Raw genomic sequence first — 20,700 nt, forward strand, 5'->3', positions numbered from 1 at the left:
AATGGATATAAACACGTGACTGTTAACTTATGATTGTATGGACAGGATCTGTTGTTCTTTTTCTTGTAGTAATTTTCTTAGGGGCTGGTGGCGTTGGATGGAGTATGTAGTGATGAGAGCTATCTGGTGCTTCTTTTATTAGATTTTGGCTGTAGATTATTTATTCATCTGTGATTAATTGCCCAAGCACAAGGTTCTGTTACATGCTAGCATTTTGCACCTGGTTGTTTGCTTGGAACTGGGCTGTATGCGAGTTCCGTAGTCACTAATATTAAAGTTGAACTGTTTGACTTTTACAGCTCATCCCGTTGTCAGAAATATTTGTGTGAAATCTTTAAATTTAAGCACTTATTCTGGCGAAGGTGAATATTTTGGGGGACATGAAGGATCAAGCTTGTTCAGTTGGTACAGAGAAACAGCTGAAGGCACAATTACTTTAATTAATGGGGCTGATTCTCTGACATATGAAGTCACTGAATCAGATTACAATTGTCGTTTGTTGTTTGGGTAAGTTATTATAATGTATCTGCATAGTGTATGTAAGAGCCAAGCCATATTGATGGAAGGGGCTGCATATTTGACCCTTATTTTGACTGATTTTATCTCTTGAAGCTATTCGTGATTGCATATTAATGAATGACCTTTTTACATAATGAATATAAAAAATTAACCATTTCTGGAATAATTTCCATGGAATTTAAATTTCTATTTTTAGTTTTTTACTTTAGTTATCTATATTTGTTGATTCTTAATGTTGACTTTTATATGTAACAGGGTAACTTAGATTTTAGCTAATCTATGCTTTGAAATTTTGCTACATTAAATCTTTTTGCAACAGATATACACCAGTTCGTTTGGATTCAGTCGTTGGGGAACTCAGGCTTTCAGATCCGACAGACCTTTTATTTCCTGGTAAGACTGCTTCTGAGGAATGTCCTTTGCATGTGCTATGAATTAGTTTTATGATCTGTCTCAAATTATTAGGACCTCACTTGTGTGTCTGCACATGCATATCAGGTGGTGATGTGTGTGTCTGTACACACGGTCCTTTGCTTGTGTAATGAATTAGTTATCTAGTTTAAGTCAAGCTATCAGGGTCCCAGTCTTGGGAGTTCTGCTCTTTACTCAAACAAGTACGTAACATCCAGATGTAACACGATCTCATATTATTTCTTGATTTGATATCAAATTTGATATTGTTAGTAGCAAGTAGCAGTAATTCTTAGGCTCATTTGAAATACGCTCTATGCCAGTTGTCTTGGATTATAATTTTAGGACAACAGGAAAACAACCCACATCCCAAGGACAAAAAGCTGAAGTAAAAATATTTCCAGCATTTTTATTGCCATATTCTTACCCACTTGCTCTCATATAATGTATTCTGTTTAGTGTCTTCACCTTTCTAATAAAATTTTTGTTGATCAAAAAACTTTAGTTGATCAGTTGACCAACTCTTATGGGGTTTGCATGAGAATGAGGTATTCGATTATAAGAGATGGAGGAGGAAGATTTTGGTGGATGACTATACGGAAAATGGAATAATCACTTTTGGTTCATATAGCCAACCCCACTTATGGGATTAAGGCTTTGATTAATTGATTGAGTTGACCACTCTAATGTCTTTGGATTCTCTCTCTCTCTCTCTCTCTCTCTCTCCCCGTGGTGCTGCGCTTATATTTGTTTGAGCTGAGCTGGTTCAACCCTGGAGGTTAAAAGTAAAATGTTGATGTGGCTTGGGAATGATGAACAAAGGTAACAAATTAACGGGCAGATATTGACGAAAAAAACTTCCTCCTGTCAAAAATCTAAGCACTCGTCTTTTCTTGATTTTGTGGACATAATATCTTGTATCCTGATGTCATAGTGTTTTTTTTACTAGCCCTTCATTTACTTTATGAATAATATTTCCCTGATGCCTTGGTTAATCTCCGACTCCCTGATATAATGATGATTTCTGCTCAAGGCTCCTTTTATATGGTAGGCTGATAGCCCTAGGTTTAGAATTAACCCTAACCCCTATCCCTAATCCCATTAAAAGTGGATAGTGCCTCAATTTCTTATGAATAGTGCTTTGGGTGAGAAAACCTTGAAGTTTTCTATAGCTACTAAATTCAGCCCTAGTTCTCGTGAAATTTTTCTGAAATGATTTGCATTTTCTGACTCATGTACCCTCATTTATCATGCAACATCACACTTTGTCTTTTAATTGTATGCATGGCACCTTTGTTTTTTCTATCTCTGAACACGTCTCTATCTTTTTCCTGCGCTCAGTGCTTGGGTTCTCTTAATGGCATTAAAACTATCCATTTCAGTTCCTGCTTGTTTAGCCTTTCTTATCTTTTGTCTTTATGTTGTACTTTTCCTTTGCAGTTCAGTTTCTTTTATCTGTTTCTATTTTAACTTACAAGCAATAGATTGCTTGCTCTTCTGTGGCTTTTCTTCTAGGCAAATTTTGTATGAGGTAGGCTTGTTCTCAGACATAATAGAGATGGACTCTCAAATTGTCTTACCTAATTACACGACTTTGACATAACTTGTAATTGTTATGGATTTCTATTACAAATTTGTACTCTATACCTTGTCTTTTTCTCTTGGATGATGAAAAGCTTTTTTCTTCCTTTAGAACTGTTGAAAATTGAGATGGTTGCTCTCACTGGAAAAGCAATGGAAGGAGAATTGCTCACTTCCGTTGAAGTTATTCCAAATAGCGAGAGCCAACAAATTGTTTGGAGCAAGTATAAGAAAGATGTCAAATATCAGTGGTAAGGTGTTGATAATTGCGCAAATGCATCATATTCTCTGTGTGTTTTTGACTTAATGAGTGATGAGTATTTGAGAATTTAATTTCTTTAGCATTTCTCCAAAATTCATCTATTTGGTAAATTCTTCTTAATTCAATGCTGGATCAATATAAATAATTTACTTTATTAGCTTTGATGTTGGTCATTCCTAGAAACTAAATGTTATGTACAAAGTCTACTAGCGTGATAGTAGCTCTAGCCAATAACAAGTTGACAACAGAAACAACTATCCCAAAAGGATGTGGGGTCAGCTAACATGAACCATCATTTGTTATCATTAGTGAAAAGTAAATTAAGAAAAATATGTTAAGAAAGTAAACTAAGTAGAGTGCGAAGCGAAAGTAGAGCAAGCTAGACTAGAGAAAACATAAGGAGTTCTTTTTTTTGGTTTGTTGGATTTTTTTAAAAAAAGAGTGGCTGACAAATTAAGCTAAACAAAGTGAAGGTGGTAAAAACATTAGTAAATTTTTATATGCAAGCTGGGGATTTTTTAAATTTAAATTTTATTTTTTATATGTCAGATATTATATAGAATTTTTAGTAATAATCATAAATTGAGGATATTTTGGCTTATAAATTGAACATATTTTGGTTCAATATGAAGTTAACTAGTGTAAATTACGTTTAATTTGGAAATTAACACTATTTGATAGGTTCTCCAAATTCAAGATAATCCCTAAGGGAAGAATAGTATATTATAATTGATATATATATTAACTTATTCTTTTTATATGAACTAGAAATGAATCAAATCTATAACAATATACTTTGTCCTAACCCAATTAAAATATTTGTTGGAACAAAAATTTAGTTAAATGTGAAAATCAAAAGAAGAAAAGGTAGAAAAAAGAGAAAACTAGGGATAACATGAAGTTGGCTTACTTGGATGGAACATTTGACAAAATTTGTTAAATGGTGGCAACATTAACTTATTTCCAATGTATAAAAAGGCGCAAGGTGAACTAAGGCGATAGGGGTCTTGGAGCCTAGGCGCAGGCGTTAGGCACGCGCCTTGTCAAAGTGAGGCGCACTTTTACTTAGATAAGCCTTTTTTTTTACTCACAAGCATACATAACCCACTAAATAAATCAAGAAAGCACATAATAATTCAACAAAGTATCTAAATATTTTTATTTTATATTAATTTTCCAAGAACACAACATGTAGGTGATACACACATCATGTGTTTTTTTTTTTTAATTTTTTTTTAATAAATATTATGCAACAAAGATACTACATATATATAAACATAGTTACTTTTAATATCAAAAGGATATGGAAGATTGGCATCATATATAGTCATCTCCTTGCGCAATGTCTTCCTCCATGTCATCTTCCTCAAGTGATTGATAGCCTTCATCATCTTCTTCAATCTTCATTTTCTTCCCAATCCTCTTCATCTTCTTCCCCTTCTTCTAGTATTATGGTTTTCCTTTGTGACGAACTTCGACTCGTGCTACCTCCCCTTCCTCCAGAACTACTCCCTTTAGACCTCAAATTAAACCTCCGTTCATACACTCCAGATGCACTTGCAACTTGTTCCCATGTGAGACCATCATCATCCTCAAATACTAATGCATCTTCGGCGTCTTCTATCCTCCCAGTTAGCCACTCATTGGAGTCATCGATGTCTTTTAAAGCTATCGGGTCAATTTTATCACGTAACTTATATCTTTTAATTAATACTTGATTGTACTTAACATACACCAAGTCACTTAATCGAGCTTGGGTGAGCCTATTTCTTTTTTTGCTGTGAATCTGAAAATGAAAAGTATTATCAATTAGTTTGTGTATATAAAATTATGAAATAGTTCACATTAGTTTGTAGAGAACATTTCCTTACATGTTCAAATGTACTCCAATTTCTTTCACACCCTAATGCGCTACATGTAAGACTTAGGATTTTGATGGCAAATTGTTGTAAAGTGGGAGTTGAAGAGCCATAACAACACCACCACTCAGCTTCAAATTCATAAGATAAATAGTATATTAGTACATAATATATAATTGCACAACAAATTTTATACTACCTTCGTTTCACATAATATGCAACAAACTCCCTTTCACATTCCCCAAGACAAAATTTGTTAAGCAAAGATTAGTAAAAAAAGGGTCATGTGATTAATTGAATGAGAGAGAAAGTAACACCACCAATACCCACCTTGTAACCCACCATCTTACCAGTCACCACCACTAAGCAAGCAGCTCGCACCACCACCCAAACCCCACCCAACCAACTCGCACCACCACCAATCAACTCGCAGCACCATCCAAAACCCACCCAACAAACTCGCACCACCACCCAACGAACCCACCCAACCAACTCGCACAACGAGCCGACCACCTTACCTCCTCCAACAAATCGAAACCCCAACTAACTCACACGACCATCACCAACCAACCGTCCACCAACGAACCCACCCAACGAATCGAACAACCACCTTACCACCTTCAACAAATCGAAACCCCAACAAAACACCACTAATTTAGATTTAAAACCCCAGCAAACCACCACCAAGGAAACAAATCGAAATCCCACCTCACCACCACAAAGATCTAAAACCCTACCTTACAACCAACAAGATCCAAAACCTCACCTCGTATTGGTTAAAAAAAACCCATCCAATTTAGATTTTGAAATTCGGCGAGCTTTGAAAAGGGGGAAAAGAGCAAACGACGTGACTTTGAAAAGCAACAAAGAGGGGCGGCGGCGGCGTACTGGCTAGTAGGTGGGCGAGTTGATCCGGCGGTGGTGGTGGTTCGGTAGTTGTGAAGAGAAGAAAGAGAATAGTGAATAGGGCTGGTGGTGGTTGAGAGGGAGGAGAGAGAAAAAATTGGTGGTGATGGTGGTGGATGTGGTTGTGAGGGAGGAGAGAGAATGTAGGTTAGGGTTTTAATTATGGATAAATTAATTTGGATTATGAGGTTAATATGTTGTTTATTGAAGTTAAGTAAACTTTAGTAAGGGTATAACTGTAAATTCACACAAAAAATTTACTATAATAGGAAAGTTTGTTTTTTTTTTTTTTTCACATAATGTGAAGCTTCCGTAAATGGAAATTGTTGCAGATAAAGTGAAACAGATGAAGTATTAAAGGTAAAAGTGAATAGAGAGGAAATTTATACAAGGAGCCTTAGTCTTCCTATGTTTTATTGCCATTGCATTTCCAAAGAGACCATGTGCTTGTTTGTAAGATGTTAGCTCTTCCATGATCTTGTCTTGCTTGTCAACAATAGGAACCAAGCTTTGAATACATTCATACAAGCCATTTACTACTTCTTTACATTGCTCAATTTGAAGAAGTGTCCATCAGCATGCAAAGGGCGATGTAGCTGACACTCCCCCCTTTTATCAATTTTAAACACTTCTTTGTACTTAGACTCATTTCCATTGAAAGATGAAGCAATTGCCTCTTTGACACGGTCCATACTCCATAGCCTCATAAATATATCCCATGGGGTTTTTTTCTCCATCAACCAACCTTAATGCACGAACTAATGGACCACTACACTTCAATGCATACACAGTTCCATTCCAAAAGGAAGGCATCAAAATAGTTTCAGTAGCTCTTTTGCCTCCCAGTTCTTTGGCCCATTTACTAGTCCTCCATTCTTGAGATGTAAACATCTTTTTCAGATTATCTTGTTGCTTATATATTGATAAAAGTGTGATGAAAGCTGTAGCAAATCTAGTCTGTGCGGGCCTTAGCAAGTTTCTTTGTTTTGTGAATTCCCTCATCAAATTCAAAAGACCCGGGCGTTGATAAATGAAGCTGTTCATCTGGGCCTTATTCGGGTTATTGATAAAGTCCTAAAGAAAGCAATTCTTATAAGTAGGCGAAATATCAAAAGGACTATTTTTTTGATATTATAAGTAGGCAAAACAAATGTGAATTACTTTTTGTTTTAATATTTATGTTCTTCATGTAATGCTGATAGTTTGCTAGTAGTGTTCAATCAATGTACGTAGATTATACTTTTACAATGAATAAGTTTACATTCTCAAGATAAAGTTAAACATCTATAAACAAGTCTTAAAGAATCACATCATATGCACAATTAAAGATAACCCAAGGTCACATTGTAATCCTACAATACCCATCGTTTGCAGTTACATGGTAATTACCAAATTTCTTAATGAGCTTATATTTGAGCAAATAAAGTAACATGAAATCTAAAGTATAATGAAATCTTCTTAAAACTATATTCCCAAATAGCTGGAAGACAAACTATATTTTAGATTCTTAACGTTAACTAGTGTGGACTTTTCTTAAGTTAACAGTCCCCTCTCCCCTACACCAGTCCCCTCTTCCCTACACCAGTCCCCACTTTTGCATGCATGTTGCATCAAATTTTATGGAAGAGGGTATTCGTTTTGTTCATTCAATGCATGATATTTTTCCTTTATAACATATTTGTTTTAATGGTCTGAGTTTAGCATACCTGTGGTATGCCTCTTCAAAATTAATGTTCCATCCCCATGAGAGTGACTTTGCCCACTTTGGTAGCCACATTTGTAAAGGAAAAAGAATTCAACAACTTAGCCAGAAAGTGGTGTTTTCATTTTTCAAAAGCATTTCTTTGATGAATATTCCTTTTTTTTTTTTTTGATTGATTATTATCTGAAACTTTTAGTTTACCTTGGTGTTGACATGCACTATGCTGTAGGTATTATTCTTCAGATTCTGAGGATGTCAGATCCTGGGAGTTACTTTCTTCAGAAAGTTCCTGCTCTTACAGATTGCGTTATGAAGACATTGATCGCTGCTTGAGATCTGAGTGTATTGTTACTGATGTCTTTGGAAGGTCAAGTGAGCCCGTATATACTGAAAGTACTCCTATAATGCCAGGTATATCTTTTTTCCCACTTTTTCTCTTCTGTTCTTCTCTCAGATCCTAAAATGAATTACTCCATAATACAGATACAAAGGGAAAAAAGAAGAGGGAAATGATTCACGATGTATACTTGGGAAATAACATCTTAATTCGCATGAGCATGTCATAGTTGCTGAATGGATTTTTAGTATCCTAAAATATTAGTGTTTCTATAGAGAAGCTAGAACATAAGTAAAGAAGTTGACTTATATTGACTGTCATGACTGATGTTAGAATGCACATACAGTTAGATGATTATTTTTATTTTATATGACCATGTGATGTTTGATTGTATATGGTAGAGGTTGATAATTCTATTCCATATCTTTATGTTTTACCCTTTGTTTACCTAGTAATGACCAATTTCTGTTGGGTTAGATATCTGAAATCTGCTTTATTCATTGCGTATTTGAGCATTTTACATGGAATAGGCTGTGTCTGATGTACTGTTTTGTCATCAAAGAAAATTTTCTTCCCACTGTTCTCACTTGAGAGATACTGAGCTACTCAAATGGATGATAAACAGCATGAAGGGAATGCAAGCATAACTAATTGCTGTAATGTCTTTATCACTATTGTCCTCAAATAATTGTTCCATTTACCATTTTGGTCAGTCCCTATATGATTGTCTTATTACCTTAAATGGAAAATTCACCTTTTATATAACACATCCAACTCATGCGTTGTGGGCCCTAGTACTAGCTATCTCATTCTCTCTTTCTTCATAAATCAAGCAATGTTGGACCCTCCATCAACTCTTATTTCCTTATTCAGATTTTAATTCTTGTTTTTCCTCTATCCAACAAAAAAACCTATATACCCTACTATCAATGTTAATATGTGTTTGCAAGTCCATAAGGACAATAATTGGAGGATTGAGTGAGCACAATTCTTTGTTTTCTGAGCTGACGAGTCATGCAACTTACATTTCATATTACTTGCTTAAAGTTGCCGCTATTTAATCAATACAATTTCCACTTGGCTCTACTCAGGAGTCATGTTATCCTTTAATATTTATGTAGGAGTTGTTCTATCAAATTAATTTCTTGCTATCTTCAGGAACACCTAGAATTAATAAACTGGAGATTGAGGGAAGAGGATTTCACACTAATTTGTATGCTGTTCGAGGAGTTTATAGTGGAGGAAAAGAGGGAAAAAGCAGAATACAGTGGCTTAGATCCATGGTTGGCAGTCCTGATCTCATCTCTATTCCAGGTATGTCCGTCAGGCTTACTCTGTGTCTCCATAAACTTCATTATATGTTATCCTATTATCATCTTCTTAAGCATGTACATGTGACCTTGTCTAATAACTATCATTGTAACCTACTTCCTCCGTTTCTATTTAGTTGACGCGTTTGATTTAGGCACATATATTAAGGAGAGGAGAGAGAGTGAGAGAGAATGATAAAACAAGTGGGGTAGCTTGTAAATGCAAGGTAAAAAACTTACCCCAAAAGGAAACATTTCAACTAAAAAAAAACTTCCTAAAAAGGACTACGTGTCAACTAAAAAAGAAACGGAGGTAGTATTAACTATCATAGTAAAACCTCATCATTGGCAAATGACATTCATAGTGATATGATAGATCATTTTATACATAGAAGATGATTATGTAGAATATGTGGTCTTTCGTCCTTAAAGAACAGATTAATGGAAGAGTTTTATTTAATGTGTTGTATGGGATCATCTTTTAGATTAAGATTTAATAAAGGCATTTGAAACATCATATTGAATTTAAAGCAGGATGTAGCATCGTTGTGTCATTTTAGGCTCATCTGTGCTGGAGTATACAAACATTATTCTTAGCCTATTAGGGAGCCCCCCAGGAATTGGCTGTTGGAATAGAACTTGGCTGGGGTTAGGGGAGTATCTTGTGTCATTTCAATTGTCTATGGTTAAGAAGCTGCTGAAAAAATGTCAACCAGGCTGAAGTGTGTTAAATTTCATTTCGAGTAAATAGTGTAGGAGAAGCTTTTTGAATCTGTCTATTGTCGCCGTATGGATAGTGGGTACTCTAATCAATTGCAAACTACCATATGTGATGTGCTATGAAGTTTCTTAAATTTTATATCTTCATTGAAAGACTTAGTGAGGCTTTTTTCAAATCTGAATTGTCAGAATTTTGCATTATTGTTACTGAACGTATACTTAAGTCACTAACAAACTCCAATATGCATTATGCTCATCGGTATTCACTAAGCACAGCATTTATTGTGACTGTGAGAACCTTATGAGTTATGATATTTACTATTTCAGGAGAAACGGGAAGGATGTATGAAGCTAATGTTGATGATGTGGGGTACCGACTTGTAGCAGTATACACCCCTGTGAGAGATGATGGAGTTGAGGGACACCCGGTCTCGGCTTCAACAGAGCCAATAGCAGTTGGTAAACACTTCTGTAAATAGATATTCATAGATTATTTCTTAAGAAGTTTGCTTTTGTTTAGTTTTCTTTCCCTATCATTTTGTCTGATGCAGAACAGCAGTTATCATCTTTTTTTATACCCAGTTGGTTTGCTTACAAATCATATGGCTGTCATAAGATCATATTATCTCCTTGTGCTTGAATTATGATTGCGGAACAAATCATTTCAACATCATTGCATAATTTGATTCCATCGATGCCCCTTCCCCTTCCCCCTCTCTAGCTGTTTAATGTTATTTTCAGTCACTTTTCGAGGAATGTTCTGAATGTTTTATGCTTACATGATAGATCACTGTACCCTTGTAATTTTTATTTTTTTTGAAAGATACCCTTGTAAATTCTAATAGTTCCTAAAATCTGACCTTTTGCCTTGTTGCTTGCAGAGCCTGATGTTCTTGAAGAAGTGAAGAAAAAGCTTGATTTTGGTTCTGTGAAGTTTGAGGTACTAATGTGCTCAATACAATTTAATTATTTTGATATGAAAATAATTTGTAGCTCAATTAATATATTATAATGATCTCTTTGTGGTCATCATTTGTCTTCCAAATAAGGCCATGCATGAATTTCAAAATTATGGGTTGTCTTTTGATCACCCTGTCTTTCTGTGCCAATAGTTTATTATCTGTCCTCTCATGCATAGGTGGTCAATATTATTAGCTTTCACCCTTTCCATTTCCAATTAGTGTATACATGTTAATAATTTTGGTCCTGTAAACAAATGAATTTTAAAAGTCCACAAGAAACAGAATTTGTACCTTTCTGGTCCATGGGGCGACTTTACTTACTGTTAGAACAGTTTTGTTTGCCAAATCTATAATTGTAAAGTTTCAACACTTTAAACCTGATTGTTTGGAGAACAGATGAACAATATTGTCACAATTCGCGTAAAAAGATACTCCCTCCGTCCCTTTTTGATCTACCCTTATGCCATTTTTGGTGGATCTAAATGATGTACCCATCTCATTTTTTTTTATTATTGAAGGATAACATAAATAACCCTTTTATCTTCATTTTCTCGTCTTTATTTGGTGATCTTCCTATATTACCCTTTATTTTGCAAATATATTTCTGCAAAAGTTAGCTTTTCCATGTGAATTTGATTTTCCCATGTATTTCCACTACTTTCTCTCTCTACTTTTTTGCTTTCAATGTGAATTTAGCTTTCCCATGTACTACTACTACTTGAAGTTCCTCCTTCCCCTTCTTATCCTGTTAAAATTGGCCATACGGGTAGATAAAAAAGGGGCGGAGGGACTATTATTTTGGGCCAATATGATATGGAATCATAGGCCATTTTGAGGTTGAATTTCTGAATCAAATCCAAATGTGTATTTGAAGGAATCAAAGTACATTCACAAAGGCCCGTAGAGTTCCAGAACAATACTGATAATTTGCTAATTTCATTTGCTTGAATGGTTTAAGACGGTTCTAAAATTCTCACAAGTAGTTGTGCTTTAGGCTTTAACAAAAGACCCAAAATAGTATTATTTGGCTAAGTTACTGTGGTCATTAGGAACACAAGACATGCTCTCTGTCTTGTGTTATTTTGAGGTTTGTTATCAAAATGCTCTTGTTATCCAAATATTTGAGGAGGCCACACACTTGTTGATCATTTTTATGAAGCCCATATCCAAATATAAGTTCAGCTTATCCAAGTGTTCGTGCTCATATCAAAAAATAACCCATGACAAGAGTATGTCATCATTTTTTGTGAAGTCCATCCATAAAATCAAATCCTCATTATTGTTGATCTTTCCTAAGTCTTGCTTTTCTAAAATAGTTTATTCCAAGATTTGATGAAGAATACGAAGGGCCAGAGGGTGAGTTTCTTTTCACGAGTTAGAATGAAATTATACTCCCCGATCTTTCTTGCCACCACCAACCATATTTACTACACGCTAAATTTTGCAAACTTCAAATAGATATGCCGGCATCCGGATTAAAACAAATTAGCTCATTGTGTTGCTGGAGGGTGAGTTTTTGAGGTCTGTTGTCGAGTTGGAATAACCGAATAATCATTGTTTCCAATTTAAGTAATTATAGAAGATAAGAAAACTCAAGATTTAAGTCCGGGTAAGTTTTGGAAAGCCAAATCATGAACCTCAAACCAAGATTATAAGTAGAACCAAGATTATAAGTAGAAAAACCAAGTTCTCTTCAATCCATAATATTTGTGTTGCTTCAATTAAGTATCATTGGGTGCTATTCAGTATCAACCTCTTTAACAAGGAGGAAATTGGGGTTCTTTTTCTAGCAAATATTTTAGTAGGGAGAGTGGGTTTTTGATCAATAAATTTGACAGAGATTGTATTTTTTTTGAGTACTTGAGTGCAAATTGAGTGAAACTTGAGAGTGTTAGCAAGATATGATATCCAATTGAAGTCAGTTACTCATTTAGTGGGTGCCGCTAGTCTTTTCTTGTAGCGAGCACCTGCTCAATGGTATCTCTAATGACTTTAGGCACTCATATCCTTCTACCTACATTAAGAGGGTTTTCAGCTCAAATTATTGACTTTAAAATTTTTTCGGAACTTTATGTGGTATCTTAAGGCTCTAATTTTTCCTATATTTCCCACAAGTACGTCTCTTTATGGGCTTTCAACACTACCTACTTGTGGCTCTTGAATTAAACATGGTATTTCTCATTATTTGCAATCTACATCCAAAATGACAAAGTAGAGAAAATGCCAGAATAAAGTTATTTAATGAGAATAAAAATAGCTTGCCCTTTCGTGTCTTTAATGCAGTGTCTTAACTTGATGAGTCTTTCTTGTATCAATGTGGATTAGTGTGTAAACCGTGCCAATATTGACACCTTCATAGTACAACTCGTAACGATATCCGTTAACTAATGAACGAACTTGACTTATCCCATAACTCAGCAACCCCGTGTGGAAAGACCTCTTTCACAGTTTCACCTCAGCGAACCTCTACACTTTGAGCTTCCTAGGAATTAACCTTGATTCAAAAATGTACTAGAGACTTTGTCATCAACATGGAGCTCCTTTTTGATTTGGAAATCATGCCACTTTTTGTTTCAAGCCTTACACACACTAGCACAAACATAGGTTCTTCCATTTTATGCAAATCCAATTACCTTTGCTCAGTGGTGCTAGCAAGATCAAAGTTTATCTTCTTGATCACCCATTGAGTTTGATTCTTTAACTCAAGCGACACAGCTTCCCATAGACAAGCTTGTAAGAAGTTCCCAATTTGAGTCTCCAAAGGCCAAAGAGCTGCATTTACCTTCTCTCCAATTTTTCCTATATTTTGCTGCGGTCTTTGGGAGAACCGGTTGATAAACTATCAAAGTAAAGGAAAAGACCCATGATAAACTTTTTCTCTTGGTTGGAAATTTGGGCTTGGCTGGTGATATGCAAGACAACCTTGTGATGAACTACATCTTCAACATCTTTTGGAATGTACCATGAGCAAAGTGAGAACCCCCATCACCAATTATGGCTCCTGTAATTTCAATTCTCAGGAAAATAATCTTCTTAAGCACCTTCATTGCAACTTTGTGATCATGAGTAAGAAGACAATGGCCTCAACCCATTTCAATACTGCACTAGGAAAGGGAATGAGAGGAGGGGAAGAGAGAGGGGTGGGGGTGGGACATATCGGATGTTCTAATCTAATGTGTGACCCTTTTGATGACAGAGGGGCTGATTTTTGTAATCTAGTACGATACATAATTGTTATCTAATGCTCCAAGATGACTAAAAGTTACAGAGCTATTAATCTCACTTCATTATGATTCAATATTCAAACATTAAATCTCACTTCATTAGAAGTGGGCATGATATTTTCCTTCAATTTTCCTTCAATCTCACTTCATTATAATTAAAATTCAAAGGCATGTGGACCTTTTCCAGTGTGGTCTGGTTAAGCTTAACGACTTGTACTGTTTACTACAGGTAATATGCAACAAGGCTCCATCATCCAAGAAGGTTGCTACTTCTGCTCCCTTTTTTTTTTTTTTTTTTGTATATTATTAAAATTTTCTTTTGAATTGATGATTTAAAATACCATATGACATCCCAGATTTTGGATACTGGGGGACTTGAGAGGAGAATACTTGAAATCAACAGAAAGAGAGCCAAAGTGGTGAAGCCTGGTTCTAAAACCTCTTTCCCAACTACTGAAATGCGTGGCAGTTATGCTCCTCCATTCCATGTAAGTAATACTCAGGTTGGCAGAATGTCACTTTTTGTCCATCATATCATTTTAACTATACTGCAGTATTTTGATAATGTTCTTTTTCATTGTTTATGTCAGTTGGAATAGTGGCACATGAGTTTTGTCTTTGCTTTGTTCCACTATCTCAAATCCATGTGTTAAGATGTATCAGGATACTAACTACGTAATTATACGCCATACTATTAACACGATTAAAAGATTTTAAACCAGAGCAAAACAGTACATAATACCTTATCTAGCTGCTGTGAGTTGTCTTTCTCTTTTAAAAAGAAAGTATTTAGTTAATGTTGCCCTTGCTAGAAGATGAAACGCCAACTTTATCTCGGTCAAATCAGTTTTTTGTTATTGCGAGATTAGTACTTAATTCTTTAAATTTTGAACGTGGAGCCTGAAGATACTTGATAAACATATGATGGTGCATTGATGCCATAGTTTATATGGTGTTTCTTAATGAGTACTCTGTTATTAATTTTGCTAACTGATGGTAATGTTTGTAAAGTCCGTAATCTGGTGGTATTGGCCTTGTTTTGTAATATTTGTAGCCCAGGAGAGAGGTCTACGGTTCTCCGAAATTGCAAAGTTGTACCTTAGCACATACTTCTTTTAATGTACATTTTCTTTCTCCTGTCTATTAACCTATACTAAAAGCAATCCATCTATAACACTTGTCATTATCTTGTGAAAAATTTTCCCGTCTTTTTCACTTATCTTTGTCTTTTTTTATTTTTATTTTTTAATCCTATTCTATATATACCTAAATAAAATATTTTTGAATATATTTATATACCTTATATTTTGTAATATTATTGTAAAAAATATTTAACAACCGTGCATTATTGCACGGGATTTTAACCTAGTTACATGACTAATTGGAGTGAAGTATAAGAGAGGGTACTCAACTTTGCCAAAAGTTGGAGATTGGGTACTTAACTTTCATTTATTGCAGTTAAAGTACTAAACTTGTACTCTTACCTTTTTTTACTTGTTGTAGTCGGTAATAGACAGCATTTAATAGCAATTTTTTATTTTTTTTATTTTTTATTTTTTTTATTTTTTTTTTTTTTTTTGCCTTGTAGTCTGATACTAAGTTCAATCAGTGCGTTTCTGGTGCGGCTGGCCGCACCATGCGGCAGGGTACCAAATCAGCAAATGACAAAGTAACCCCAAGACAAAAGTAACCCCCGATTGACTTAGTAACCCTTGACCAAGTAAACCCTGACTAACCTAGTAACCCCTGACTGACCTAATAACCCCAAGTAACCCCCGACCTAGTAACCCCTACCTGACCTAGTAACCCCAAGTAACCCCCGACCAGCTAGTAACCCCTAACTGACCTAGTAACCCCAAGTAACCCCTGACCGCCGACCTAGTAACCCCAAGTAACCCCTAACCTAGTAACCCCAAGTAACCCCTGACCGCCGACCTAGTAACCCCTGACTGGACCTAGTAACCCCTTACCCACCACCAACAACCACCACCAACGAACCACTACCAACCTAAACCACCAACGAAACCAGATCTAGAACCCAAAACCACGAAACCACCACCACCCATCCACGAAACCACCACTACCCACCCACGAAACCACCACTATACACGAAAAATAATTTGTTTTTCGTTCTTCAATTAAACAAAAAATTAAGTAATAAAATTTAACAACTTACAAGTTATATAATCAAAATCTTCAGCAAATAAGCTTGAATTCAACATAAAAGTTGTGGAACATAAATTTCCAAAAGTAAACCATTAATGAAGTTTTGAAGAAATTTGGGTTAAGAAGATGACACCATTAATAAAGTTTAAAGAAAAAAGAGGAGAGAGTAATAAAATTGGGGGAAAAAGAAAAATGTTGTAGAAGACTAGAAGATGGAAGAAGAACAGAGGAGAGAGAAATAAAAATGTTGCAAAAGATGGAAGAAGAAAAGAGGAGAGAGAAGATTTTTTTTTTTTAAAAAATATATGGCTGGCCGCACCGTACGGCCAGCCGTATATGAAACTTTGTGAAGTTCAATAATTGTCAGAGTAAGCATTGCAAATCAGATTTTAAAAATATAGCCGTATAAGCTTAACAATATACTAGTATAAAGATGATGAGTATTGAGTATGCTCCATTATCTTCTTGTTTGAATTATTTCCAAAATAACATTATTTCTGACATTTTCATTATTTCCCTTTTAACAAATTTTCTTGTTTAATTTATTTTGAGTAAAAATTACGGACTATTTAAGTTGAGATAAGAGAAGATGCTTGCAAATTTACAATTTCACCGCTTCAAATTCAATCAACAATAAAAAAAAGGAACTTTAATTCATTAAAAAAAAATAAAAAAAAAAATAAAAAAAAAAAAAAAAAATAAAAAAAAAGAAAAAAAAGAGAGAAAGCTGAAATTAGTTTTTTTTTAGCTCAAATTTGCAACAAATAATGGGAGAGGCTGCAAATTTAGAGAGAATTGAAACAATGGTAGTAGTAGAGATTTTTTTGATGGGTTTTCACCCGTTTCTTTAACTAGTGTTTTATGGCAATCTCGTAAGAGGCGTGGTTTGTTTTTTCTCTCTTTTATTTTTTTTTTTTTAATTTGTTCATGATTAATTAATTGAAGCATATTCAAGTATTATTTGTGTGATTAATTGTCTTTAATTCATTTTTTTCTTTGGATTATTGATGGAGCAGTGTTGGGAGAAGAAAAACATCAATTCTCTTTAACCAAGGCAATTGCTCTGATATTCGAAAATCAATTTTTTTTTTATAAGTAAAACCGGTTGTAACTTGTTAATAGAGGTAAACTCATCGGAATATTCCCTCCCTCTGGCAAGTACTCTACCAAAGTTGAGTGCCCATTTTGCAACAAGTGAAAGTTGAGTACCTTATTTGCATCTTCTTTGATAGTTTAGTACCTAGTATTGTGCTTAACTCTGACTAATTGACTACTACAAAGCCATCTAAGCAATGGTGAGGACAAATACACTGCAACTGGAACCAAGACTTAATATTAGATTGTGATTTAAATTTAAAAATTGAGATTTAAAGTTTTATATTATTTTAAAGAATAAGTTACTCCTCCGTGTTTTTTTAAGTGACACAGTTTGATCGACACGTAGTTTTAGGAGATTTAACTGACTTTAATAAAATAAGATGTTAGTGGGGTTGGTTGGAGGAGTGAGAAATGATAAAGTAAAAGAATGTGAGAGGAAGTGGGGACTATAAAAGGAGTGAGAAATGATAAAGTAAGAGATAGTGGGGTGAAGATATATTATTAAAATGTAAGGAATTTCTAAAAGAGGAAGTGTGTTACTTAAAAAAAAAACAGTCGTTTAAGGAAAGTGTGTCACTTAAAAAAACACGGAGGGAGTATTAGTTCTTGCAAATCTTATTCGTGGGTTGATGTAGATTAAGATGATTTAGGACAAAAATCATCCAATGCATAAACATAATCTGACCTTTATCTGAAGCGTGATGGACTAATACATTTTTCTTAAAAACAAGATCTGTCAATTGGTGTATTACAGATTTTCTCAGTTTGTTTTGGTTGGAAAAGTTTTAATCATAACAGGTTACTTGTTTGATCAGGTGGAGGTTTTTCGCAATGATCAACACCGGTTGAGGGTTGTGGTTGACAGCAATAATGAAGCAGATATTATAGTGCATACACGCTACTTGAGGGATGTAATTGTGCTTGTTCTCAGAGGTTTAGCTCAAAAATTCAACAGCACATCCCTAAATTCTTTGTTGAAAATAGAAACATAGGAACTTGTTCACAGTTTCTCACAGTGAATCAATGTAAAGGTCATTTTCATCAGTCTGAAGTAAGGTTTGTTTCATATCCGTTTATTTTCTAACTTGTATCGAAATTTTCATTAAAATTCATCATAGACAATGGCAGGTCGTGTAGCTAGAAGTTTGGCTCTGTAAATTTATTAATTTATGACGATGAATAGAGAATTCAATGATGTTTTAATACTATATGTATATCATCGTATATTTTATATCTTCTTATGTTAGTCATACATTCTTCTATAGGAAAGTTTGATCCAGGTTATCAGCTTTTTCCCAACAGCATCCAACAAAGCACGATCATATAAAAACATTTCAATGATATGAGATAATCTCAGAAAAAGCCCCACATACTTAATAAGGGAAAGTGATGCACATGAAGCTTAAAAAATGGAAATATTAAGAATTAATAAACATTAATTGTACTGATGCAGCGATTCATGCATGTTATGAATCTTTAAATTCATTCTATTTTAGAAAGTATTTATTAAAGCTTGATTCGTGGAGGCGGATGCACGATCCGCATGGTGTATCCGCTCTAAAGTACAAAAAGGCGGAATAAACAAGCAGGTATATATATTAATGTACATGAGAATATAAAAGAACATAGTGTTCATTTATAATGTACATGGACATATACATAAAAGAATATAGTGTTCATTTATAATGTATATTAGATTTTTGTGCAACAATTTGGTATATTATTTTTGTATAATAATATAATTATTTTTTTTTTATAATGAAATAGATAAATAGTACTATAATTATTTTTTTTACCATACATTAATTACAATTATTTCAATTTTATTTTTTTTTTATTTTTTTTTTTATTTTTTTTTTTTACCAAATGTTCACTCTCTTTCCAAACAAAACTTCAAACCCATTTAAATTCCTCAAACCTCAAGCAAAATTTCAAGAAATTCGAAATTTTGAGTCCAAAATTGTTCAAGATGACAAATAAAAACGAAAGGTAAGACCAAATTCGACATTCATACTTGTTTATTTGACATTCATACTTGTTTATTTTGAGTTTGAGTGTTTGTTTTTTATAAATTTGATTGAAAATTGTAATATTTGATTTGATTGGGAATTAATTGCGATTTTGATGTTATTTGTTGTTGCAATGAGAAATAAAATGAAGTTCTTGAAGAAGATCGTCCAATTAATCCATTTTTGAAGAAGAAATTAAAGCAAGCAAATAGACAATTTTAGAAAATGTTATAGATTCAAATAATACAATGTACATTAAAATACAGTAAAATGTTCTTTTTCATATACTTACATGATGCAAATAATACAATGTACATTAAACATGTAACCAACATTATAACATATATGTTCATTAGAATATAATAGAGTTATATACAATTGAAGGTACTAAAGTTTGGAAAAAGTTGCAAAGAAGGTATTAAAGTTTGAGAAATTGCATTTAGAGTACTCTAATTTATTACAACAGGTAAAACTCCAAGTGGTAACTTGCTCCAACCGGTTTCCCCCTTTTATATTCCTTTTTTTTTAAAAAAAAAAAAAAAAGCTTCATTTCCTTCATCACCATTCACCAACTCTCAACTTTCTCTCTCCTCCATTACTGCAACAAAAATCCTTCATTTCCTCTATTTTCTCTCTCCTTAAAAAACCTTCAATTAAGAAGCAGAAAATAAAAAAAAATAAAAATAAATTAGAAGAAACAATTAATTAAATTATTTATTTATTTATTTATTTTTAATTGAAATTCTAGCATTCCTGAATTGATTGGTAACTGATTACTTCTACTGAGATTCTTTTGAGATTGAATTGAGGGTAACTGATTACTTCTACTACATGAAAAGCATCCCAAGAAATTTCAAACCCATAAATTAAATGAATATAAGTTAATTTGAGGAGTGCGATGGATTTTATTTGTGGATCTGTTGATTTAATTTCGCGACGAATTTCTTCAATGGCTTTTGAGAGGAAAGATGAAAGGAGTGTTGATTATTCTGGGGAATGAAGTCGAATTCTTTTGATTAAATCATCTAATGAGCGTTGAAAGAATAAGTCCATTATTGATGAATTCACCACTGATAAATTGGTTTGAGCTTATTTTATTGATAATTTTGATTTGATGGGGTATTTTAGAATTGTGGGAAATCCATGATTGAGTGGAAAAAAAGGAGGAAATGGGGATTTGTAAGTGGTTTTGATTGTTCGAATTGAGGAAGAAGATGATGATTGTGAATTGTGATGATATGAATTCAATCCGTGCAGAAACATTAGTACCCTTCTTTTTTTTTTGTCAAAATTTTATTTTTCCTATTTTTTCAAGCAAGTTTACCTGCTGTAGCAAGTTGAGTATTCTAAATGCAACTTCTCAAACTTTGGTACCTTTTGTGCAACTTTTGCCAAACTTTAGTACCTTCAATTGTATATAACTCGAATATAATATAATGTACATTATATATAATACAATAAAATGTACTTTTTTACAAATGTTCTTTAGATTTACAAAAAAACATATAAAACTAGATATTCTTTATAAAATAGATATATGTTCTTTATAAAGCAACTATTTTTGTAATATTTATAGGCCTTCTTCTCTTCAACTATTTTTGTACAAATTGAAATATATTTGCAGAGATTTAAAT

The 20,700-nt window shown here is 33.8% G+C and overlaps 1 protein-coding gene across 5 annotated transcripts in view; it reads left to right on the forward strand.

The window, feature by feature from the left end:
* LOC145636054 (187-kDa microtubule-associated protein AIR9-like) overlaps window positions 1-18,288 on the forward strand; it is a 44,422-nt gene extending 26,134 nt beyond the window's left edge. For 3 of the 5 annotated variants that reach the window (XM_081687492.1, XM_081687493.1, XM_081687495.1), the window contains 10 exons: window positions 300-507; window positions 839-912; window positions 2,624-2,762; window positions 7,470-7,651; window positions 8,736-8,891; window positions 9,935-10,066; window positions 10,489-10,547; window positions 14,023-14,055; window positions 14,150-14,296; window positions 17,873-18,288. In XM_081687492.1, the coding sequence (XP_081543618.1) occupies window positions 300-507; window positions 839-912; window positions 2,624-2,762; window positions 7,470-7,651; window positions 8,736-8,891; window positions 9,935-10,066; window positions 10,489-10,547; window positions 14,023-14,055; window positions 14,150-14,296; window positions 17,873-18,049 (1,307 nt within the window). In that variant the 3' untranslated portion in view covers window positions 18,050-18,288. The remainder of the gene's footprint in view (window positions 1-299; window positions 508-838; window positions 913-2,623; window positions 2,763-7,469; window positions 7,652-8,735; window positions 8,892-9,934; window positions 10,067-10,488; window positions 10,548-14,022; window positions 14,056-14,149; window positions 14,297-17,872) is intronic. The other 2 variants (XM_081687494.1, XM_081687497.1) reach the window with 1 other exon arrangement.
* The last annotated feature ends 2,412 nt before the right edge of the window (window positions 18,289-20,700 follow it).

This window comes from Chenopodium album, chromosome 6, assembly GCF_948465745.1.
Source record: "Chenopodium album chromosome 6, dcCheAlbu1.1, whole genome shotgun sequence".
Lineage (NCBI taxonomy): Eukaryota > Viridiplantae > Streptophyta > Magnoliopsida > Caryophyllales > Amaranthaceae > Chenopodium > Chenopodium album.